This window comes from Conger conger, chromosome 1 (assembly GCF_963514075.1).
Source record: "Conger conger chromosome 1, fConCon1.1, whole genome shotgun sequence".
NCBI classification, from domain to species: Eukaryota; Metazoa; Chordata; class Actinopteri; order Anguilliformes; family Congridae; genus Conger; species Conger conger.
Window position 1 is genome coordinate 949,581 of NC_083760.1, and position 27,042 is coordinate 976,622.

General features: G+C 50.1%; 1 protein-coding gene across 1 annotated transcript; it reads right to left on the reverse strand.

The window, feature by feature from the left end:
* Nucleotides 1–235: 235 nt before the first annotated feature.
* Nucleotides 236–25,409, reverse strand: paqr7b (progestin and adipoQ receptor family member VII, b). The gene is made up of 3 exons (XM_061248021.1): nucleotides 24,660–25,409; nucleotides 22,585–22,883; nucleotides 236–1,136 (listed from the first exon to the last, which is right to left on the reverse strand). Exons 1-3 carry the CDS (start codon nucleotides 25,407–25,409, stop codon nucleotides 236–238), a joined length of 1,950 nt encoding a protein of 649 aa, XP_061104005.1.
* Between the last annotated feature and the right edge of the window lie 1,633 nt (nucleotides 25,410–27,042).

The window sequence follows — 27,042 nt, forward strand, 5'->3', positions numbered from 1 at the left end:
GGGCCGGGTCCTCGACAGTGTGTGTTTTTGTGTGTGTGAAAGTGTATGTGTTTGTGTGTGTGTGTGGCATGCACCGCGAAGAGCAAAAGCAGTTATGACCTTTTCATGATAAACATAATCTCTGTTTACGGTAAGCGTGTTTGCGCATGAATGGCTGATGCTAACAGTAATGATGTGTCATGCTAATTGGTTTAAACTAATTGCATCACAGAGAGCGCTTTACTTCTGTTTATTGTCACGGTGACGAGGGCACGTAGCCGTGGAAACGGTACACCAACGCGGTCTCAGAGTTAGCGGTCTCAGAGTTAGCGGTGTCAGAGTTAGCGGTCTCAGAGTTTGCGGTGTCAGAGTTGGCGGTCTCAGAGTTGGCGGTGTCAGAGTTAGCGGTGTCAGAGTTAGCGGTCTCAGAGTTAGCGGTGTCAGAGTTAGCGGTGTCAGAGTTAGCGGTCTCAGAGTTAGCGGTGTCAGAGTTGGCGGTGTCAGAGTTAGCGGTCTCAGAGTTAGCGGTGTCAGAGTTAGCGGTGTCAGAGTTAGCGGTCTCAGAGTTAGCGGTGTCAGAGTTAGCGGTCTCAGAGTTAGCGGTGTCAGAGTTAGCGGTGTCAGAGTTAGCGGTGTCAGAGTTAGCGGTGTCAGAGTTAGCGGTCTCAGAGTTAGCGGTGTCAGAGTTAGCGGTCTCAGAGTTAGCGGTGTCAGAGTTAGCGGTCTCAGAGTTAGCGGTCTCAGAGTTAGCGGTCTCAGAGTTAGCGGTGTCAGAGTTAGCGGTGTCAGAGTTAGCGGTCTCAGAGTTAGCGGTGTCAGAGTTGGCGGTGTCAGAGTTAGCGGTCTCAGAGTTGGCGGTCTCAGAGTTAGCGGTGTCAGAGTTGGCGGTGTCAGAGTTAGCGGTGTCAGAGTTAGCGGTCTCAGAGTTAGCGGTGTCAGAGTTAGCGGTGTCAGAGTTGGCGGTCTCAGAGTTAGCGGTGTCAGAGTTAGCGGTGTCAGAGTTAGCGGTGTCAGAGTTAGCGGTCTCAGAGTTAGCAGTGTCAGAGTTAGCGGTGTCAGAGTTAGCGGTGTCAGAGTTAGCGGTGTCAGAGTTAGCGGTGTCAGAGTTGGCGGTCTCAGAGTTAGCGGTCTCTGCCGCTGTGCTGTGGCTTTCTGTTCTATGAAACACCGCGCTCAAACCATCAGTGCTTAACTGACCCGTAAAGGCAGCTCATGTTGGTTTTTATGTAATGGCTGCTGGAACACTGATTCAGCAAAGGGGAGGATTCCGAGGGAGGTTTATGCCGGTTTTACAGCCTTCTACAGCGGGGAAAAGGCAGGAAACATTTGTGTTTAACTGCAAAGGATAGAAACATTGATACAAGGTCACTGAAGACCTGAATGACCACAGAATCGCCAGACACTGAGTCTACCAGTACTCTTGCACATGCACTGATGAAGACAGAGGACAAAACGATTGTAAATAAAACGGTGCTCTAACTCTGAAGGGTTCTGCGGGTTCTTCTATGTTGTTCTAGGATGCTGGTTCTAGTGGTTCTGTAATGGGGAACGGGAGGGTGATTTTCCTGGCACGGTTTGGGGGCACTCGTGCGCTTGGCAGTGTAACAGCGCCCCCATCTGCACAGCGGGAGCGGAGACCCGGGGGTTTGAGGAGAAAGACCCTGACCTTCACCATGTGACCTGCATGTCTCAGTCACCTGATCTGAACCCAACCCAGGGCTTACAGGACATTCTGGAACAGCACTTGAGGAAACTTTTCTCTGTGTGTGGAGTTTTTCCTATGGAGCTACACATCCTAGCAGTGTCTGACCACACGCATTGGACCAATGCCCTGTTGAGTGAATTTCCTTTCATCTTTAAATGTTTTGTTCCCTTCCTGTATTTCTCAGAGAGCTGGTTTTAGATTTAAGTTACTTTCTGAAGAGCTTCATAATTCATAATTCTAGTGGTCTTACTGAGAGGCCAATGAGAGTGCTGAGTTCTGTTCTCTTACTGCGAGCCTCATTCAATCCCATTTAAATGTGTCAGCTGAGCAGGTCACACATCTCACAGGAGCTAACAGCAGTACAGAACAGAGGTCCTCTACCTGTGCGCATCCATCGTGACACAGGTGAGGTGGAGGCACACAGGTCAGGTAGCCGGCGCACAGGTCAGGTAGAGGCACACAGGTGATGGAGAGGGCACACAGGTGGAGTAGAGGCACACAGGTGAGGTAGCCGGCACACAGGTCAGGTAGAGGCACACAGGTGGAGTAGAGGCACACAGGTGAGGTAGCCGGCACACAGGTCAGGTAGAGGCACACAGGTGGAGTAGAGGCACACAGGTCAGGTAGCCGGCACACAGGTGAGGTGGAGGCACACAGGTGATGGAGAGGGCACACAGGTGATGGAGAGGGCACACAGGTGATGGAGAGGGCACACAGGTGAGGTGGAGGCACACAGGTGATGGAGAGGGCGCACAGGTGATGGAGAGGGCACACAGGTGATGGAGAGGGCACACAGGTGGGGTGGAGGCACACAGGTGATGGAGAGGGCATACAGGTGGGGTAGAGGCACACAGGTGGAGTAGAGGCACACAGGTCAGGTAGCCGGCACACAGGTGGGGTGGAGGTGGGGTAGAGGCACACAGGTGAGGTAGAGGCACACAGGTGGGGTGGAGGTGGGGTAAGGGCGCACAGGTGAGGTAGAGGCACACAGGTGAGGTAGAGGCACACAGGTGGGGTAGGGGCACACAGGTGGGGTGGAGGTGGGGTAAGGGCGCACAGGTGAGGTAGAGGCACACAGGTGAGGTAGAGGCACACAGGTGAGGTAGAGGCACACAGGTGAGGTAGAGGCACACAGGTGAGGTAGAGGCACACAGGTGGGGTAGGGGCACACAGGTCAGGTAGCCGGCACACAGGTAAGCAGGGTAATGGTGCTGGAAATGAATGACGTGCTCGGCTCTGTAAGGGAGGTGTCTAAAGGTCAGGCAGAGATGTATGTGTGGGAGGCTCATTCTCTAAATCCCTTTCACACATCTCACACAAAATGGCCTCCGGTGCTTAAAAGCTGCTCTCTGAAGACAGATACAGAGCAACCGTGGGAGAGAGAGAGAGAGAGAGAGAGAGAGAGAGAGAGGAGGAGAGAAAGAGTGGGAGAGGGAGGGATAGAGCGTGAAATACATTAAGAGAAGGAGGAAGAGGGAGAGAGAGCGAAATAAATAAATGAACGCACCCCTCTCTGTACCCTCCTCTCCCTCTCTCTGTGAGGACTGCAGGCTTTGTTCTCTCCTCTCCTGGGTGAAAATGATGGAGGGATGAGAGCTGTAGAACAGAAGCGTTTTGCGGAGCGACACAATGAGCCTGTTCTCTGCTCTGTCTCCTCCTTTCTCCTCTGCTCTCCATTGTTTTATTTATTAAAGGACTCACCTGTGAATAATGTGTCTGAGCGCAGCAGAGAGCTCTGTGTGCATGTCTCGTTCTCCTCGTCCTGTTTCTCCCACGGTTCAGTGCGTCTGAGTCTTTGTTTAACACAAAGGGCCCGCCGTTCCAGCCCCACCACCGGAGACGCCTCATTCCACTGCTTTTCCACAAACAGTCCTCTTATTGCTTTTATTCTCCATCTTAATGTCTCACCACCTCAAAGCGGAGAGCCTTTCCCATTGCCATGGCAACCGCCATTCGGGTATGACAGGGAACAGTAACTTGCGGAACTGAAGAGACCCGCTGGTTTTCACCCTCCCTTTACCTGGGAGTCAGGTGTGTTCACCCTCCCTTTACCTGGGAGTCAGGTGTGTTCACCCTCCCTTTACCTGGGAGTCAGGTGTGTTCACCCTCTTTACCTGGGAGTCAGGTGTGTTCACCCTCTTTACCTGGGAGTCAAGTGTGTTCACCCTACCTTTACCTGGGAGTCAGGTGTGTTCACCCTCTTTACCTGGGAGTCAAGTGTGTTCACCCTCCCTTTACCTGGGAGTCAGGTGTGTTCACCCTCCCTTTACCTGGGAGTCAGGTGTGTTCACCCTCTTTACCTGGGAGTCAAGTGTGTTCACCCTACCTTTACCTGGGAGCCAGGTGTGTTCACCCTCCCTTTACCTGGGAGTCAGGTGTGACCACCCTCCCTTTACCTGGGAGCCAGGTGTGTTCACCCTCTTTACCTGGGAGTCAGGTGTGTAGACAGTCTGGCCAATCAGCAGCACTAATTACCCAGGAGAAAATAAAGCCAGGGCTGGATTTTGATTTGAGTTGATTATGGTCTGGGATGGCACATGCTGGGATTCCATTTTCAATCAATTTGGGCAAAATCAGCAAGCAACAGCATTTCCCCAAAAACCCAAACCCACCAGCTGGGTCCCTCATTCCACATGAAGAAAACTATTAGACAATAAAGGGCAGACTGATCCTATTGCTTCAGAGATGCGTACCTGCTGGCTGTGCGTACCTGTGCCTTACTCAACAGGATCTTATCATTACAGAGCAGGAAATGGCCTGCCAGAGACGCGTACCTGCTGGCTGTGCGTACCTGTGCCTTACTCAACAGGAGCTTATCATTACAGAGCAGGAAATGGCCTGCCAGAGACGCGTACCTGCTGGCTGTGCGTACCTGTGCCTTACTCAACAGGAGCTTATCATTACAGAGCAGGAAATGGCCTGCCAGAGACGCGTACCTGCTGGCTGTGCGTACCTGTGCCTTACTCAACAGGATCTTTTCATTACAGAGCAGGAAATGGCCTGCCAGTGCCTTTTAGAAGAGACACACAGGAGGTGTGCGTCACAGCTAGGCACGAGCCCGGTAGATGCAGGTTTCAACCGGGTTCTCTCTCCCCTAAAAAAGCTGAGAGGGCTACTCCACTCACACAGGACAGGGTTATTCTCTGAGCGCAGAGACTCTTTGATCTGAGAGAGGTGATTGACAGCTGTGTGTTCTGGGTGGGGGTTTTTTCTGAGGCAGCACATGATTGTGGTTTTGTATAGAAATCATAATTTGTGTGAGTTTAAACCCCATCACGCAAGCATCAAAGTCAGTGTTTTCATTTGCAAGCGAAACATTACATCAAATGAAATGCGGGGTGCCACCATCGTTGCGTAGTTCGGCCTGTTGACTAGCGCACCCCCTGCCCTGTCTCTTCTGCAGCTAGCGTGATGCATTGAGCAATAACCTCTGTCTGGGAGCATAAACTCAAGAATACATATGGACATTTCACCACCAAATGTGCATTCCATTAATAGCAAAGCCTGAAGGCATTCCAGCACAGCAGTGAAAGATTTTGCTCACTGAATAGTGGAATAAACAAAAGGAAATCTTGTGTCATCATACCACATCATCCTCCTACCAATATCTGTGACTAAATGCAGAATACATACACAATCTCAGCAAACTCATAGAGAGATAGACACACACATAGGATTCAGGAGAAGCAGTGCATAATACCCAACACCGTGTTTGAGCCGTTTTACCCGGATCAACTGCCTTTTTTAGGAGAGTACACGCTTTCAAATGGCGTATGGTATGCCTAAACTTATAACGCACTGAGGGCTTGGTGTAAACCATTCGAATGCCTGCTTTCCACAGCGTTGCACATTCCAGCGTAACCTTACGCCGAGCGATACACACTCTTTTCTCCAGGTATTTTCTTCCGGGATGTTTGTGTTACCTCGTTGGCGAATTGGGCCCATATCGACGGGGGTTTGGGGAGAGAGTCAGAAGAAGGGATGTCGTTGAACACGGTGAAGATTGAAACATTTAAATTATTTACGTTGTGTCATATTTTTGAGATTGCTATAGTGACGGTTTGAAGGCGTGGGAATCTGAGCTGCGTGTTTTGGCGGATGTCAGAGTGAGTTCCCGGGGAAACGGCAGATCGTCGCCGTGTGAGTGAGACGCTCTGACAGACAGCCCTGTGCAGAGAGGGGGTGATGCATCCCGAAAACGCTGTCATCCCTCTCCATGGGACTCAGAGTGGATCTCTCAAACCAAGCAGGCGGATGTTTGCCATCTTTATCTTTTTTTTGTTTTTATTTTTTGTTAGTGGCAGATGAGAGGCAGATATTTCTACAGGAGAAAAGAAAAAACTGCACTTTCACTCTAGCAGTTTACCTGAACCTGGGGAGCCAGGGATCGGCCTTGCTTGCTGTTTGGTTAGAGTTGGGTTAGGGTTGGGTTAGGGTTGGGTTAGGGTTGGGTTAGGGTTGGGTTAGAGTTGGGTTAGGGTTGGGTTAGGGTTGGGTTAGGGTTGGGTTAGGGTTGGGTTAGGGTTGGGTTAGGGTTGGGTTAGAGTTGGGTTAGGGTTGGGTTAGGGGTTAGGGGTTAGGGTCAGGGTTACAATTAGGGTTAGGGTTAGGAGTAGGAATAAGATAAGGGTTAAGGTTAGGGTTATGGTTAGGGTTAGGAAACAATGACCCTTGTCAGGGCTCAACTTCACCAAGATGGTGATTCAGAGTACAGGAGCCTTTAAGAATTTGGTCTTTGTGTCGAAGTTTGATGTGTGTTTGTTAAGTATTCTTATGTTGTAGACGGGCCTAATGGCCTGTCCTCCTCATTAAGGATTCTTGCGGCTGGTATTGCCTCTCTGAACGTGTTAGAGGCCAGATTAGCCTCTCCCTGCTGAGATAAGCACAGCTCTGGTGATGCGGGTGCTGGAGACAGAAGTTGACCTATCGGAGGAGATTAGGCGGGATCAGCGCTGTCTGTGCCACACGTCTCACCAGATAAAAACTCTGGACTGCGGTGCCCCTTCTGGTGGCCTGTCGGTTATGCGTTTGTCTCCGTGAGGGTAACTAGGAAGCAGATCATCAGGTGATCATCAGGTGGATCATCAGGTGATCATCAGGTGATCATCAGGTGGATCATCAGGTGATCATCAGGTGATCATCAGGTGATCATCAGGTGTTCATCAGGTGATCATCAGGTGATCATCAGGTGATCATCAGGTGGATCATCAGGTGGATCATCAGGTGATCATCAGGGTGATCATCAGGGTGATCATCAGGTGATCATCAGCGAAATGTGCTATGCCTCTGGGTGTTCATAAGATGGCTTCTCTGTTTGCCACGCCCTTTCTTTGTTTGGACCTGGGGAATATTCAGAAAATGTTTTTTTACGTTTTGCTACAGATTTCTGGTTGAACGATATGTTTTGCTACGTTTTGTCGGACCTGAACGTGGCCCTGCTTTCAGACTCCCCTGTGTTGATTGTGGCGGTTTTCTCCAGAATTCTCCAGTTTCAACTCGTCCAACATGGGGTTAAACATCCGATGTCTCGCACGTCCGCACCCCACGGTTATGCATTGTTATAAGTTTTGTTTAATTAAACCTTCGTCATTGCTTTGATGTGCGGTCTCCCCTTGTTTGTTATAGGAGCCAGGTTGTGATATTATTATACGTATTATTATATATTATACATTAAGTGCTTTAGTGATAGAATGATTTACACTTATGTATGAACAATAAAATGTTTACATAGCCAAACAAAAGTGGCAAAAATACCATCCTAGCAAACACAAGTTATTGTAATGACACACTATTGACAACTGAAAAATAACAGATTACGGGGAGGTGGGGGGGGGGGAGAGGTGCAGGAGTCTCTGTTCTGACCTCCACAGGGAGGCCGTTCCACCACCGTGGAGCCAGAACAGACAGCAGTCATGACCGGGAGGTGGAAGTGCGGAGAGGGGGAGGCACCAGGCAGCCTGTGGTGGCCGGACGGAGAGGTCTGGCAGGGGTGTAGGGTCTGAGGGTCTTTTGGAGGTATGCTGGGGCTGACCCCTTAACTGTCTGGAAGGCTAGCTCCAATGTTTTGAATTTGATGCGAGCCATGACAGGTAGCCAGTGGAGGGAAGTAAGCAGGGGGGTGACGTTGGAGGTGTCTGGGAAGGTCAAAGACCAGATGAGCTGCTGCATTCTGGATGAGTTGGAGGGGTCTGATGGCGGACGCTGAGAGGCCAGCCAGGAGAGAGTTGCAGTAGTGCAGGCAGGTCAAAAGAAGCTGGGTCGAGTAGGGGGGAGAGATTCTCTGGGTGTTGTATCGGACAAATCTGCGCCTGACAATCCTCCCTGGAGCCTGTTCTCATCATTATGTTATGTTATGTTATGTTAAATTAAGTTATGTTCAGCAAAGTTATATTCACATACTGGGTCAGGAGCAGGCTGTGACTGTGGTCAAAGATACGATCAGTGGGCTACATGCTGAGGGCCTCTCTCAGTCAGACGGAGATCCAAACCCCCGCCTCACCCCACCCCACCTCACCCCGCCCCACCTCACCCCACCTCACCCCGCCCCGCCTCATCCCACCTCACCCCACCTCACCCCACCTCACCCCGCCCCACCCCACCCCGCCTCACCCCACCTCACCCCACCCCACCCGACCCTACCCTGCCCTGCCTCACCTCACCCCACCCCACCTCACCCCGCCTCATCCCACCCCACCTCACCCCACCTCACCCCGCCCCGCCTCATCCCACCTCACCTCACCCCACCCCACCGCCCCACCCCGCCTCACCCCACCTCACCCCACCCCGCCTCACCCCACCTCACCCCACCCCACCCCACCCCGCCTCACCCCACCCCACCCCACCCCACCTCACCCCACCTCACCCCGCCCCGCCTCACCCCACCTCACCCCACCCCACCCCACCCCGCCTCACCCCACCTCACCCCGCCCCGCCTCACCCCACCTCACCCCACCCCACCCGACCCTACCCTGCCCTGCCTCACCTCACCCCACCCCACCTCACCCCGCCTCATCCCACCCCACCTCACCCCACCTCACCTCACCCCACCCCGCCCCGCCCCACCTCACCTCACCCCGCCCCGCCCCGCCCCGCCCCGCCCCGCCCCGCCCCGCTCAGATGAGATCAGATCCGGGCTCATGCTCATCCTAAATCCCAGGTCTTCATTTTCCCTCATACACTCACTCACGTTTCCACTCCCTCTCTGAGCACAACTCACAACCCACTGCTGCCTGGCAACTCACAACCCACTGCTGCCTGGCAACCGGCTGCCTCCCAGGCCCGGCAGAAACGCGGCCCGATCCTGCCGACGGTGCAGATTTCACACGGGCGTGGGGAGTGATGGATGTTCACCCCCCCCCCCGCCCTGCTGCTCCCACCGTCTGCCGGCATGGACCCCTCCGGTCCCGGAACATCCAGGCCTTATGGAATGTTTCCCAGGAACGGAACAGAATCACGCGTACGCGGGTCGTAAAGATAATCATAATGAAACAAAGCATTCTGCTTCAGAAACACGGGGGGCTGCTGAGTCAGGGATGCTCAGGGAGTCTCCCTATCACTGTGGAAATGGGGGGGGGGTTAATTAAACTGGGGGGGGTTTGCCTGCGACTGCGGATCTGTGAATAAGCAGCTGATTTACAGTCCAATTACACCGCGGGTCTGCTAAGTTCAGTCATTTAGTGAACGCAACAGCTCCAGAGTTACTGATGCAGAAAACGCTCCCATCGCTGAGGACAGGCCTGGCAGCCAGCTCCGCCCGTCTGCGGGGGGTGTGGGGGGGTGAACACACGGAAATGTGTCAGATATCTCACTGACAATCATCCCCGCATACGCGAGTGTGTTTATGACCCCCCAGCAGAGCTCCCAGTGGGGGGAGATTGTGTGCGCTTCCGCCTGGCCGAGACGCCCTGCTCCGGTTTGATAACGCGAGGCGCTGACGTTCCTGATATTCCAGACAGGCAGTGACAGGGAACGCCGAGAGGGTTTCAATTCCAACCCCATTCTGCTGAGACGGCAGATAAAGACGTTTGAAGGGAGCTGACATCGCTAATAAAACAAACGGCCTGTGAGCCAAACCGCCCTGTGAACACTCAGGCCTCAGCCAAACCGCCCTGTGAGCCAAACCGCCCTGTGAGCCAAACCGCCCTGTGAGCCAAACCGCCCTGTGAGCCAAACCGCCCTGTGAGCCAAACCGCCCTGTGAGCCAAACCGCCCTGTGAGCCAAACCGCCCTGTGAGCCAAACCGCCCTGTGAGCCAAACCGCCCTGTGAGTGTGGAGACATGAGAGTGAGTATTCCAGAGTGGGAGTGCGGTCAGGGGACTGAGGTGGGTATATGGCTTTGAGATTGTGGTGGGAATATGGCTTTGGGATTGTGGTGGGAATATGGTTAGGGGACTGAGGTGGGAGTAAGGACTGAGGTGGGTATATGGCTTTGAGATTGTGGTGGGAATATGGCTTTGAGATTGTGGTGGGAATATGGCTTTGAGATTGTGGTGGGAATATGGTTAGGGGACTGAGGTGGGAGTGCGGTTAGGGGACTGAGGTGGGAGTATGGCTTTGGGATTGTGGTGGGAATATGGTTAGGGGACTGAGGTGGGAGTAAGGATTGAGGTGGGATTATGGTTCGGGGTTGAAGTGGGATTATGGTTCGGGGTTGAGGTTGGAACATCGTTAGGGGATTGAGGTGGTTGGTCGAGGTCACAGAACAGCGTATCCCAATCTTTGAGTCTCCATGACGACGCAGGCGAGCATATGTAAGTGCACTTGTGTCTGGTGTCGATAAGCCTGATTATTAAGAACGCTGCAGAGCTTTCTATCGATTTCCCCAGATGCCAAATCCGCACAATTTTCTGTCGTGGGGCGTATCTTCTAATAATATTGTACAATAATTATTTGAGGCAGAAAATGGAAAGAAAAATCATTACTGTGCTTCCACTAGGGACACAAAACATGCTTTTGACCGCTACGTGCTGAGAACACAGAGACTTACTCTGAGCAGGAAAACACAGCAGTGAAATGTCTCCTCAGGTGAAATGGAAATGTCTCTCAAACTTGATGAGAATGGTGTTTATTTACAGAAATGGCAGTAGTCAGAAATACATGAAATGTATTCTGGATTCAGCAGAGTGAGACTGAACCCAGAACCTGGGCAGTGATTAAGTTTTCCGAGCCTTGATCTGGAACAATACTTTACACCAGAACAGGAAGGATGCAGTGAATCTGTGACAGTGTTTGGCTGTAGTGTATTGGCCATCCTGTGCTGATTGAATTAGCATGTCTGTTGACTCCAGTAGTTCTAGTCTCACTTCCAGTCACTATTCTCCCATTAATCAGTGTCTACCAGCTGTGCTATACTGACTGTGCTATACCAGCTGTGCTATACTGACTGTGCTATACTGACTGTGCTATACCAGCTGTGTTATACTGACTGTGCTATACTGACTGTGCTATACCAGCTGTGTTATACTGACTGTGCTATACTGACTGTGCTATACTGACTGTGCTATACCAGCTGTGCTATACTGACTGTGCTATGCCAGCTGTGCTATACTGACTGTGCTATACCAGCTGTGCTATACTGACTGTGCTATACCAGCTGTGTTATACTGACTGTGATATACTGACTGTGCTATACCAGCTGTGCTATACTGACTGTGCTATACCAGCTGTGCTATACCAGCTGTGCTATACTGACTGTGCTATACTGACTGTGCTATACCAGCTGTGTTATACTGACTGTGCTATACCAGCTGTGCTATACTGACTGTGCTATACTGACTGTGCAGTAAATATGATGAGATCCAGGGAATGGGTGACCTAATGACATCACAGACAGACAGCAAATAGGTTAATGCAGACGGGTGTTGGGGCTCTGTGGGGGTCTGTAGGGGTCTGTAGGGGTCTGTGGGGGTCTGTGGGGGTATGTGATGCATGGGGGACCCAGGCAGAGTCCCAGAGACGGGGGGATTGGAGGACTGCAGGATTGTCACAGCCTGTTACAGCCGTGGCTTCAGGGCAGCCTGCCCTGAGGTGGTACAGGACGAGACGTCTGCGTCTGTAATATCTGAGCACACGGTCCGACTGCGAAACCCCCTCTGAGTGTACTGAACCAGGAGAGAGTCACACAGCAGACCTGGGCCAAAAACATAATCCTTTTGGGGATTCAAATACTTCTCTGCGCTCGATTGATCTTGCCTGGTGGAATTCAACCAACCACGAGGACCAGAAGGTGGGGTTTGCACTTTTTGTACGTATTTTTGTGAGAGTATTTTATAGGTTCTGATACACCAGACAAGCTCAGTAAAGCGTATTTGAATCCCAAGCAGTGATTTCTTTGACCCAGGTCTCGGGCACTGAAACAGGATGTGTGTTGGGGGAGGGGGGGGGGGGGTTAAAGGGGAAACAGTGAAGGAAAAAAACACACCTCTGTCATCACCATGGTGACAGCAGAGGCCATTCATTACCTCTGAAAAAAGAAAAGCAGGTTGGGCCGACAGGGTCCAGTTATTAATGACGCCACATGATTGGACAGCCGCTCAGGCTGGTATTATGACCTCACACACACTGATACAAATCATGGCCTGACAGAGCAAATGGAAGGTTTAAAAATTAAAGAAGAAGAATGAGTCTCTGGGCTGGAGGTCTGGGGGGGTGGAGGAGGTCTGGGGTGGAGGTCTGGGGGGTGGAGATCTCGGGGGGGTGGAGGAGGTCTGGGGGTGGAGGTCTGGGGGGTGGAGGAGGTCTGGGGTGGAGGAGGTCTGGGGGTGGAGGAGGTCTGGGGGGTGGAGGTCTAGGGGGGTGGAGGAGGTCTGGGGTGGAGGAGGTCTGGGGGGTGGAGGTCTGGGGGGTGGAGGAGGTCTGGGGTGGAGGAGGTCTGGGGGTGGAGGAGGTCTGGGGGGTGGAGGTCTAGGGGGGTGGAGGAGGTCTGGGGGGTGGAGGTCTAGGGGGGGTGGAGGAGGTCTGGGGTGGAGGAGGTCTGGGGGGTGGAGGTCTCGGGGGAGTGGAGGAGGTCTGGGGTGGAGGAGGTCTGGGGGTGGGGGTCTAGGGGGGGTGGAGGAGGTCTGGGGTGGAGGAGGTCTGAGGGGTGGAGGTCTGGGGGGGTGGAGGAGGTCTGGGGTGGAGGAGGTCTGGGGGTGGGGGTCTAGGGGGGGTGGAGGAGGTCTGGGGTGGAGGAGGTCTGGGGGGTGGAGGTCTAGGGGGGGTGGAGGAGGTCTGGGGTGGAGGAGGTCTGGGGGTGGGGGTCTAGGGGGGGTGGAGGAGGTCTGGGGGTGGAGGAGGTCTGGGGGGTGGAGGTATCGGGGGGGTGGAGGAGGTCTGGGGTGGAGGAGGTCTGGGGGTGGAGGTCTCGGGGGGGTGGAGGAGGTCTGGGGTGGAGGAGGTCTGGGGGGTAGAGGTCTCGGGGGGGGCATTCCCGATCGGGATGTGTAAATTGATGGAGATGAGCGAGGGCAGAGGTGGTTATGGGACAGGAGGTGGCTGGACAGCCGATCACAGCAGCCTGGGAGGCATGATCGAGGATGTAATATGGGGAATTCATCACAGGGAAGAAATATGGTCATAACCAATTTACACTTTAACTCTCAATGATTCTCATTCTCCAGCTGCCGCTGAAGATATTCCGCTGCAGGTTTATGGATCTCACTGACATTAGTTATGAACATGCACTGTGTGTGTGAAGGCTCAGTAACTGAACCTGGAGGTGTGTGTGTGTGTGTGTGTGTGAGTGTGTGTGAGTGTGTGTGTGCGTGTGTGTGCATGAGTGTGTGAGTGTGTGAGTGTGTGAGAGAGTGTGGGAGAGTGTGTGAGTGTGTGTGTTTGTGTGTGTGTGTGTGAGAGAGTGTGTGTGTAAGTGTGTGTGTGTGTGTGTGTGTGTGAATGAGAGTGTGTGTGAGTGTGTGTGTGAGTGTTCAGTAACTGAACCTGGAGGTGCGTGTGTGTGTGTGCATGTCTATGTATGTGCGTGTGTGCATGCATGTGTGAGTGTATGTGTGTGCCTGTGTATGTGGGTGTGTTTGTTATTAGTAGTCATTATTCCAGTGTAGTCTCTAATCCCATGGCCATCCTTGTTGGCTTGTAGTTTTATTTGCGTGTGAGTTTGGGAATAACCCTCGCTGAGCGTGAGCTGATGATCTTCCTGTTATTTATGGAGAGGGACAGGATGTCCCCAGAACAGCTGCTCCACCCTCATCTCCTCTGTTTCCTGTTCATGTGGACGAGTGAGATTTATCTCTCCAGTGTGACTTTCCTAAATTATTTTGTGCTGCAACACCCCAGTCGTTATGGCCATGCTTGTAAGAGTGTGTTTTATTGCACCCCAGTTAGACTGGGCAGTGTAACACCCTGATCGTCATGGCCATGCCTTTGAGATTGTGTTGTGTCACACCCCGGTTGCTATGGTGATGCAAGTGAGAGTGTGTAGTAGACAGGAGGGGGGTGAAGACCACACGAACACACACACTCAAACACACACTTACACACACACTCACACACACACTCACACACACACACACACACACACACACACTCAGACACTCACACTCACACACACACACACACACACACACACACACTCACACACTCACACACACACACTCACACACACACACACTCACACACGCACTCACACACACACACACACTCACAAACGCACACACACACTCACACACATACACACTCACACACACACACACTCACAAACACACACACTCACAAACACACACACACACGCACTCACACACACACACACTCACACACACACTCACACACGCACTCACACACACACACACTCACACACACATGCACACACTCACAAACACACACACTCAATCACACTCATACACTCACTCACAAACACACACACATACTCACTCACAAACACACACACACTCACAAACACACACACACATACACACGCTCACACGCACAATGCATGCACATACACACACACACCTGCACACACACACACACACACACACACACACATGCACACACACAGAAAATACTTATTTTGAAATGTCTTTTTACTAGATTACCTGTCTGGTTTCAGTGGGTTTACTGCTCTCTCAGGAGTCTAATGCATTAAAAACACCCCCATGGAAATTACAGAGAGAAAACAAACTAATCATCCAGAAAAATCCCCATCCTGCTTCACACATTTCAGATTCCTCTACTGGTGGGCAGCACAAGAACGTGTGAGTGTGTGTGTGTGAGTGTGCATGTGTGTGAGTGCGTGTGTGTGAGTGTGTGTGTGTGTGTGTGTGAGTGTATCTGTATGTATGTGTGTGTGTCTGTGTGTGTGTGTGAGTGTATCTGTCTGTGTGTGTGTGTGTGTGTGAGTGTATCTGTATGTGTGTGTGAGTGAGTGTGTGTATGTGTATGTGTATGTGTGTGTGTGTGTGAGTGTGTGTGTGTGTGTGTGTGTGTGTGTGTATGTGTATGTGTGTGTGTGTGTGTGTGTGTGTGTGTGTGTGTGTGTGTGTGTGTGTGAGTGAGTGAGTGTGTGTTGTGTATGTGTGTGTGAGTGTGTGGTGAGACAGGTGTGTGAGACAGGACAGACAGACAGCAGTGTGTTTGTCTTCGGGGAGCAGAGTGTGATCTGACAGGCAGGCGGGCCGCTGAAACAGGAGCGCTCCGCTGGCCGTGGGGACCGCAATGACTCGCTGTCTCTCTGCTGCCCCCGTGTGGCCTTTACAGTCACTGCATCTCCGCTGCTGTTTCCGCTGAGAGATCATCTTCATCATACCAATGTGTCCAAGCCCGTTCATCCAGCCGGTACTCTGGTGGGCACCATCACATTCAAATTCCCCCCTTCCCCCTCCCACTGAAAGCTAAGGTTACCTCTGCACCGGCATGATGATCCAGATTTTGCTCATTATTCTTCGGGGGGGGGGGGGGGGGGGGGTCATTCAGAAAAAAGTATACATATACTTACATAAATATGTGTCATAATGATGAATGTACTTACAGGCCAGAGACTGAAAATCCAAAGGAAAAGACGAGAAAACTGGACAGATGGATGTGAAAGGACACAAAAAGAGAATAGCATTAAAAATACATCGCCTCTTTAAAAGGTTCTTCAATGTCAGCCCGGCTCAGCAGATCTGCGTCGATGTGGCACGTGGCCACGAAACCGACGATAATCACCACAGCACTGAGAGCATGAACCCGCAGAAACAGCCTCCAAAAATGAGAGGATCATATTTAATTTACCTCCCGAATGCGTCTATCTGCAGGATGAGTAAAGCTGGAGGATTACAGCTGCTTATGAAAAAGTTAGTTCTGTTTTCTGTGGGAATTTTCAAAGCCTTTAAGAGCGCTACTTGGCAAATATTTATTCATGTCTTTGCAGGTGTTTTTGAGAAGGTCATCTTCACACGGATTACCTCTCCCTCCCACTTACAGAAGAAAACCGCACCTGCGCTTGTTTGAAGTGTCACTCCGCACAAGTACAGTAACCTTCGCTTGCGATTCGCCACTACATTATACCGAGAGCGATCGACGGGAATTAAGTGTGTCAGCCGCATATAACTCGCTCTTCAGAAGCCGGGAGGCCTGCTGCAGTCTCTGCCGCTCTGTGCAAGACTGCTCGGTATGCGCGGAATGTCCGCGTCACCGTTCCCTTGTCAAGGCTGCCCCCTGGTGGCTCATGGGACATTGCAGCACTTTTGAAAGAGAGCGCAACCGCGTGACACTCTCAGAAAACGATACCCGTTTAAAATGAGGCACTGCCGTGGTAATAACAATGGACATTTGGTATCTGCTGTTAAATTAATTCATGCATTGATAACTGTTGGTTTGTTCCCTCCAAAATGATTCACACCCTTGATAAAGACGTTTCACACCTGGCTGGCATTCTCCCAGCGGGAAACTCAAACCGTCCGCAAATGGATCTTTCAACAAGACACGGAACCGAGGAAGAGCTCACAACCTCTAATGTGTCAACTCGTTAATTGTTTCCGGACCAGAACCCGGTCAGAAGTGTGGGGTGTGAATTGATGAGACCACAAGCACAGACTGAAGGACCTTGAAAGATTCTGTGTGGAGGAATGTGCAAATACTCCCCTCTAAAACGACCCACAATTTCACACGATACCATAGAAGAAGACTGCTATCCGCGTGAGGCGAGGATGCACAAAGAGTGACGTTTCTTAGAAATTATTCACAGAAGTATCCATTGAACTAAATATTTTTCTCTGGGGAACTGCATTAGAAATAATGTAATTTTCCAATTTTTGAGGATACGATATATCCCATTACCTGTTCCTTTAATACAGCTCTCTTTGCTCGTATTTATCAAGGGGATGAATAATTTCGGCAGGCACTCTGTATAAATTATGTGCCTCTTATTAACTCTCAATATTGTAAGGTGAAGAAATGATAACTATGAGAGAGAAAAAGGTAGAAATTGGCATTATCTTTTTCAATAAACTCATATTCAGACACGGAAGAAAAGACCAGAAGGCAGGGACTAATTTGAACCTTATTAGTTTAATTCTTAAATACCACAGTGCATTAATACAGTCATTATTATTTTTTTTATATGGTTATCGTGTTTTCGTCTGAAGTGCTCTCCTCATCCAGTGTGGCCTCCAGGAAGAACCTGCGCTATCGTGACCCCAAAACTACCGACAGCCCCAAAATCACCAGTCCCACACCATCACTGGCCACCTGGACCTGGAGTTCAGCCTATGTCCTCCTCTCTGTGACCTCATATTCCTGCGACCTGTGAGGTCCTCTCTATGACCTCATATTCCTGCAACCTGTAAGGTCCTCTCTATGACCTCATATTCCTGCAACCTGTGAGGTCCTCTCTGTGACCTCATATTCCTGTGACCTGTGAGGTCCTCTCTGTGACCTCATATTCCTGCGACCTGTGAGGTCCTCTCTCTGTGACCTCATATTCCTGCGACCTGTGAGGTCCTCTCTCTGTGACCTCATACTCCTGCGACTTGTGAGGTCATCTCTGTGCGACACTGGGACCTCTGTGCTCCTCTCTGTGAAAGCTCAGCTACAACCACAAAACTTTTCCTTTGCGCAGTATGTACATACACCATGAAAGTGCAGTGTCATTCCTATAGTTATGGACAAGAATACACCATGCAAGTTCAGTGCCATGAACACATAGTTATGTACAAGAATACACCATGAAAGTGCAGTGTCATGAACACATAGTTATGGACAAGAATACACCATGAAAGTGCAGTGTCATGAACACATAGTTATGGACAAGAATACACCATGAAAGTGCATTGTCATGAACACATAGCAACAACAACAGCTGGAGGCATGCAGTCCAAACACACCTTCTGTCAGTTCAGACTTGCGTCACTAAGAGTCTAAACTAATAAAGCCTGGTAAACTGGTGAACAGTACAGTTCATGTTTTTATCTCATTGACTTTCCCTGCAGTTATTCTGCAATCTCCTGACTCACTGAGTCACTCTACTAACTCTAGCATTTATATAATGTTGAAACATACTTGGCTAACATAAGCATCATATTATCTATCCAGCTCGCTGGCTAGTTCGTTTGAGCACAGGTAGTTGCTACTCAGCACAAAGAAGCCACAAAATACATCCATCCTGGTCATTACAGGGAGTGCACATTGTGGGCAAAGCAAGTAGCCATTTTGACAGGTGCAGTATGTGGCTTCAGTGACATCGGCACGTTCATGGAGAATTCCAGCCAAAGTGTCCCTGTGTCATCAGAGAGAATGCACAGGGCCTGTGCTCCAAATTACAGTCAGCATGTCACTTAAATACGTTTCCACAAAGGAATCATGGCATCTTTGTTCTGTATTCCAGTCAGAGTGATATCACATAAGAGTGATGTCACATGTCACAGAGGATTCACTGGAGTAAGGTCACAGATGTTTCACTGGAGTGAGGTCACAGAGCTTTCACTGGAGTGAGGTCACAGATGATTCACTGGAGTGAGGTCACAGATGTTTCACTGGAGTGAGGTCACAGATGTTTCACTGGAGTGAGGTCACAGAGGATTCACTGGAGTGAGGTCACAGAGGATTCACTGGAGTGAGGTCACAGATGTTTCACTGGAGTGAGGTCACAGATGTTTCACTGGAGTGAGGTCACAGATGTTTCACTGGAGTGAGGTCAAAGAGGATTCACTGGAGTGAGGTCACAGATGTTTCACTGGAGTGAGGTCACAGAGGATTCACTGGAGTGAGGTCACAGATGTTTCACTGGAGTGAGGTCACAGAGGATTCACTGGAGTGAGGTCACAGATGTTTCACTGGGCTGAAACACACACCTGCAGCATCACGATTCCCCCTTCTGATTCAAACACAACCTGTACCCGTATAACAGCTCAAAGCAAGCACTTCTTTAAGATACACAGTTTACATGAAAAAAGGTGACATCATTTCTCTGAAAAACACAAAAAGCATACAGTGCAGAACACATATTGTCATGATCCTAAAGTTTTACTTAACTTCATCTGTGAATTATACTCGTGTAATATTAATTTCACATACAGGCATCTCATTTTTTTAAAGGAAGTTTTAGTAAAAATACAAAAACCATTGCAGCTGGCAAAACTGTTTGAAAGACATAAATTCCCACTTTGATTTTCTTATTCTAAATGGATTTCTTGGTATAAAATAAGCTAAACTGTGTTACTACACGCGGCCCATGGAGAGGTTGATTGTGGGTAATTATGTGTGGAAGAGGGAGTTCTGTAACAATATGTAAAAAAAAGTTTCAACAAAAGAAATTAGTCCAGTAATAAAATTATTAAGATTCTGTCGATGATTCTGCCAATAAACGAAAATGATGTTGTGAGAATGATAACGGTAATTGCAGAGTTGTTGTTTGTGAGAATGATAACGGTAATTGCAGAGTTGTTGTTTGTGAGAATGATAACGGTAATTGCAGAGTTGTTGTTTGTTTCCAACACAACCAGCAGCTCGCATTCCCACTAACCTTTACAGAAAAGAGGTGAACTAGCTGGCCATTTAGCATAACTCTGAGCAATAGTCATTGATTAGCTCCCCATAATTTATTGTAACCAATTAATATCACTTGATACTGATTTTTGTTTTTTCAAATCTTTCAGATCCGTCATTGTTTTGGCCAGAAAACCCAACATGTAAGATCTTCCTATAACTCTTCTATTATCGTTCGGCTCTGACATTGTCTTGGAGAAGACGACAGTTTCTCAGTTACAGCAGCAGACACTTGGTGGGCCTCAGCAACCCAGGCACTCCAGGAGACAAGCTGCTGGGTAATATGTCAACGACCATGTTTCCTGTTCGGAGGGAGTGTAATGGGAGCCAAAATGGCCACTGTTTCCATTTTTGACACTTGTGACACCTGTGCACCAAGGCAGGAGAATGGAGCTGACATCTTCTCTCAGTGACATCATCTGCCCGTGACATCATGTGCCAGTGACATAATCTCCCTGCACCCCAGATTCTGCTCACATACTGGGCCTGTTTCACAGACACAGATGAAGCGTCGTCCTGGACAACACTGAGTTCTGTATGGAGGATCACAGGCACTGCGTGGCCGAGGCTGAATCTGTGCCTGTTAAAGGGGCACAGATATACCGGTTTATTTAGTATTAGAATGAAAGTCAGGTAAGGACCGCTCCTGGGCCCAGTTGGAAAGAAAGTTCTGGAACACAGGTTCCCTCGGAGCACGGAGAACATTCTCTCAGGAGCTGGAGGTGGCAGGTCATTTATCACAAGGCAGAAAGGAGAAATATGGAACAAAAGGCTGGAAAATGTACTTCTGCCCACCTCCCCCCCCCCCCCCCCCCCCCGGGGCAAATACATGCAGGGGAGGGTTCTGGGGCTCTGACAGAGCCAGGCGCAGGGTGATGATGACAAACTATGGCACAGGGTGATGATGTTACCAAAGCAGGGAAAAGTGGAAGAACCTGAAAGAGTTCAGCCATGATGACCCTCACTGAAAAAGCAAACCCACACCCCCCCTCTCCACAGGCCTCTGTAGTGCACTTGGCCTGATACAAAATGGCCGCCAGTGGGGAGAACACACAGAATACGAACACACACACAAAGGCATTGGCATCACAGAACAAGGAAAGGCAAAGCTGGACTTTGAGCCCTTTGGGTTACAAAAGCTACACACCGTCACCATGACAACAATGACATCATATTAATCTTGGGCACATAGGGCACGTTCCAGACCGGCCGCACCATCCAGCAGTTTCCCTGGGAGACCACCAGGGGGCACTGCCGTGCATTTTTCACTCATACGATAAGACCCACACTAGTTAAGTTTCCATCCTTATCTTAAGAACATTTCTGAAATGTTGGCAAAAGAATGTGAATCAGTGTGTGTTTCCATCACCTACTGGTACATGGAAATTCTGGAGAAGGCGATTACGCAATCTCAAAAGACTGCCAGGCACCTTTTTTTAGGCTTTCTGAAGCGGAAGCATGTGACCCGGCCTTGTCAATCAGCCCACCGCGACTCTTCGGGTTAAGGGGCGGAGCCACAGACCCAGCGACCCGGCAACCCGATGACCAGGGCTCAAGAAGACGCCATCTGGTCCTGAAGACCGTCTGTTTTTGGTAAAAACTGGAGACAGAGACATACTCTCAATCTAACAGCCTTGCAGCTGGGGGTGTCAGTCAGCACAGAGAGACATTTTGCTTTCTGCCCTACAACACCTTTACTACAAGAGTATCTCTCTGGAACCCTACATTACTCCATGTGAACATGCGTGGAGCGGATCTCTTCCTGTGCGTGCGCTGATTCTGTGGCCGAGCTATGTCTCGATCCTGAAGATCCCGTTACGCCTCACCAACCAGACACACGTCCACCAAACAAATTACAATCCAGAACATGACACGAGCAAATACAGGCACTGCTCTTGAAACGGGCCACTGTCAGGCACCTCCGTGGGAGTGATCTGTTTTTGCCATCGAGAGCGAACATCGTCAAACTGTTTCTTTGGGGGGAGGACCGCAGTGGTCCACGAGATCCAGTCACAAACTGGCCAGCAGCAAATGTTTGTGTTTTAGTGGATGAAGTCACAGCTTTAGCTGAATGTCTGTGTTTTAGTGGATGAAGTCACAGCTTTAGCTGAGATTAAGTATGTGTTTCTTCTTCTGTGGTGTTTACAGTTTTGAACTTCCTTGCTGGTGAGTTCTGGCAGTCACAGGAAGATTCTGTCCGTTTGAGGGATGAGGTCACGTTGCAGAACGGGCGACTCACGAACACAGGGGACTCTGGGCCAGGTCAGACAAAGGCCGCTTTCTCTCCGCAGACCCAGTGAATGAGAAGACTTGGAAACAACATGGCGGCTGTTTGTTGCTCAAGTTTTTCTCACTGCTTGAAAATGTGTTCTTTTCTTCTCCTTAACTCTTGCCTGAACACGCACACACACTCACACACACACTCACTCACACACTCACACACACACTCACACTCACACACACACACACTCACACACACACACTCACACACACACTCACACACACACTCACACTCACACACACTCACACTCACACACACACACACACACACACTCACACACACTCTCACACACACACTCACACACTCACACACTCACACACACACACACACACTCACACACACACTCTCACACACACACACTCACACACACTCTCACACACACACTCACACACTCACACACTCACACACACACACACACTCACACACACACTCACACACACACACACTCACACACACTCACACACACTCACACACACACACACACTCACACACACACTCACACACACACACACTCACACACACTCTCACTCACACACATACACTCACACACACACACTCACACACACACACACACACACTCACACACACACTCACACACACACACACTCACACACACTCACACTCACACACACACACACACACACACACTCTCACACACACTTCTCTCGGAGCAGGGTGCGTATGCGTTGGCGCATGAGGAAGGCGGTCAGGGCGCTGCAGCAGGCCGTGAAGACGAACAGAGCGATGGCGTCGTGCGCCAGGTCGCCGTGGAGACGCTGGTAGAGGGCGCGTCTGTGCGTGTAGTCCAGCCTCAGCGCCTCGATCTGGGCCAGCGTGCAGAGGACCAGCAGCACGTGGAACACCTGGTGCCCCTGCCCCACCATGTCACATCGCCCCGGAAACCAGCGCTCCGGGTGTGGGAAGGCGAAGAAGTACGCGCTCGCCAGGAAGAACAGAACCTGTTACACACACACACACACACAAAACACCATGTTACACACACACACAAAACACCATGTTACACACACACACACACACACAAAACACCATGTTACACACACACACAAAACACCATGTTACACACACACACACACACACACACACAACACCATGTTACACACACACACAAAACACCATGTTACACACACACACACACACAAAACACCATGTTACACACACACACAAAACACCATGTTACACACACACACACACAAAACACCATGTTACACACACACACACACAAAACACCATGTTACACACGCACACAAAACACCATGTTACACACACACACAAAACACCATGTTACACACACACACACACACAAAACACCATGTTACACACATACACAAAACACCCTGTTACACACACACCATGTTACACACACACACACACACAAAACACCATGTTACACACACACACAAAACACCCTGTTACACACACACCCTGTTACACACACACAAAACACCCTATTACACACACACCCTGTTACACACACACACCCTGTTACACATACACACAAAACACCCTGTCACACACACACACACACAAAACACCCTGTTACACACACACTCTGTTACACACACAAAACACCCTGTTACACACACACACACACACAAAACACCATGTTACACACACACACCCTGTTACACACACACACAAAACACCCTGTTACACACACACACACACAAAACACCATGTTACACACACACACCCTGTTACACACACACACAAAACACCCTGTCACACACACTCTGTTACACACACACAAAACACCCTGTTACACACACTCTGTTACACACACACAAAACACCCTGTTACACACACACACACACAAAACACCATGTTACACACACACACCCTGTTACACACACACACAAAACACCCTGTTACACACACACACACACAAAACACCATGTTACACACACACACCCTGTTACACACACACACAAAACACCCTGTCACACACACTCTGTTACACACACACAAAACACCCTGTTACACACACTCTGTTACACACACACACACACACACACTGTTACACACACACACACAAAACACCCTGTTACACACACACACAAAACACCCTGATACACACACACAAAACACCCTGTTACACACACACACCGTTATATACACACACACAAAACACCCTGTTAGACACACACACACACAAAACACCCCACTACACACACACCCTGTTACACACACACACTTACACCCTGTACACGCGTGTACGCACAGAACATGTCAATCAATGACTGTTTTTTGTTCCTATTTCTCTCTGTGTTTTGTCTTGTATTCATTTCTTTGCTTAATTTGTTTTTGGTTTTATTATGCCCTTCCCTGTCTGAGGCTTCCGGACACAATTTATGGTAAATGGTAAATTATCCAAAGCACTGTACAATTGATGCTTCTCATTCACCCATTCATACACACACTCACACACCAACGGCGATTGGCTGCCATGCAAGGCGCCGACCAGCTCGTCAGGAGCATTTGGGGGTTAGGTGTCTTGTTCAGGGACACTTCGACACAGCCCGGGCGGGAGATCGAACCGGCAACCCTCCGACTGCCAGACGACTGCTCTTACTGCCTGAGCCATGTCGCCCCCACACAATTTATAACTATAAATACAATTTTCTAAAATCGTGTGTTCAGAAGCCTTGGAGGGAAAGGGTAAAACAAAAAGGGATGAATAAATAAAGACAGATAAAGATGAATTAGAGGAACAGCACCTGGTATCCGTGGTAGTCCACGGCGGGATCAGAGCAGCTGGAGGCGGCGCAGGCGTGTATGCGGTGCAGGACCGGCGAGATGTCCAGGCAGTAGGCCAGCCCCGACGGCACCACCTGGAACAGCTTGTGGGCGAATTTGGGAAGACTGGGGCTGACGGACTTCCCGTAGCAGCACCCGGCGCAGGACAGCCAGGCCAGGAAGGCGGCGGCGGGCAGGAACAGGCCGCGCACGCGGGCGTGCCAGGCCTCCTCGATGGCGTAGTAGTAGTGGCCCAGCGCGCTGCCGTACTGGTACACGGCCACGCCCACGTAGTCCAGGAAGAAGAAGGTGTAGTGCGACAGCTCGGAGCGCGCGGACAGCAGGTGGGCCAGCACGCTGCAGGACAGGTAGACCAGCGCCGACAGCAGCAGGATGAACAGGGGCTGCGCGTGCGGGTCCCGCAGGAAGTCCACCGTCTCCGCCAGCTCCCGGAACTTCACCAGGATCACCAGCGCGGCCAGCAGGTGCGTCCACACGTTCAGCGCCTCGTTGTGCCGCTGGAAGAGCGACAGGGCGTAGTACCGCCAGCTCTGCTCCGGCGGCCGGTACCCCGCCAGGATGTGGGGCTCGCGGAACACCCAGGGCACGTCAGCCGCCGTCACGGTGCAGGGCAGCGTGGGAAACGCACACTCCAGCATGCGCGGGATCTGCCGCAGCTGCTGCACGTTGATGAACAGCCGCCCGATCTGCTCCATCACCACCGTCGCCATGGCCACCAGGAAGCACCCACCGGGCCCAGTCCACTGTGGGATCTGTAGGCAGAGGCCAGAAGGAGAAACTGCAGGTAATGTGGCCGCTTGTTTTTCACCTCAGAAGAAGACACGAGAAGAAGAAGTGAAGATGAAAAAACATGAACGTAACGGAACGTCCTCGTGACAGACAGGTCAGTTACAGACGTGACAGACAGGGCGAGGTGGGGCCACGTCAGTTACAGACGTGACAGACAGGGCGAGGTGGGGCCACAGGTCAGTTACAGACGTGACAGACAGGGCGAGGTGGGGCCACAGGTCAGTTACAGACGTGACAGACAGGGCGAGGTGGGGCCACAGGTCAGTTACAGACGTGACAGACAGGGCGAGGTGGGGCCATTTATATTTCATATAGGGTTTAGATATCTATATATTAGATATCTTTTGATATATTTACATGCTTTCCAAAAAATACTTCCGCAAAAGGAAGAGCTCATGTTTCCTTGCTCGAAGGAAAGTTTGGGTACCTCCTAACTTATAATGGTAGCTCCTAGAAGCAGGTTGGTATGTTGGTAAAGACGGTGGACCTGGATTGATATCGGTTCGGGCAAAGGAAGGGGAGATCGGAGGCTGAGCGTCTGGAAAGAGCTGCCGTCTGCGTGATGGATGGACCACGAGAGGAAGCCGTAAATCACCAGCCTGGGGCAAAACATTCAGACGGTCCTTCAAGAGTCATTTTTAAAACTCAGAAGGCACTTTCAAAATACACAATCCATAAATATATGAATACACCCGTACTGTACAAATATAATCCATTATGTAACATCACAGTATAAGGTCAATTATTTAACCCCTGCCTGCCTCTGCTGAGCTAAGAGTAAAATAGACTTTTAAACGGAATGAAATGTTTAAAACTGATTAGGTTCTGTCTGATTTCCTGTTGACTGTGTGCACTTATATCTTTTCTTCTTACAGGAAACATTCTGCGCTGATGATTATCTCCGTATTTACCGCCTGCACAGGCGCATTTGAATGTGGAGAAAACAGCCGCGGCCTATGGCAGTCCATATAGGCGTGTGGGAAGACTGTCAGAGGCGAGCCCGGAGACCGCGGAGAGCTGCGAACAAAACCGCAAGCAACGCAGAACAATGAATGGAAAGCGGTTGCGTAACACACGCGAGCCCAACTCCAGAGCGCATTGATTTAATGTATTTACGAATTGAGCGCGATCTTTAAAACATTAATACAGTATTAACGACACACCAAGCGAGCACGCGCGTTCCACGCGAACATGTAAAAAAACCCCGTCAATAATTCAGTGGGCGCCTCCCACATTCAATTCTATTCCGATAGCCTACCACATGGATGGGCATGAGTAGGGAAAATCAATGGCTTTTTCCAAACCGCTACAACTGATATTAGGTATTTCATCCCTTCTAATATCTTTTAATTTAAGAAACTTTCAAATGTGAAAAATAATCATGTCGTTACATCATAATCTGGGCACATTTATGTGATATTAAACTCAAGTCTTTCCCTGCATCGTTTCTTGAAACTGTCTGAGACTCAACTGCAAGATTTTCATATAATAATTAATTTTATAAAATACATTCATGCATAACAAATAAACGTGGCAATTATGTAAATGCCTCAT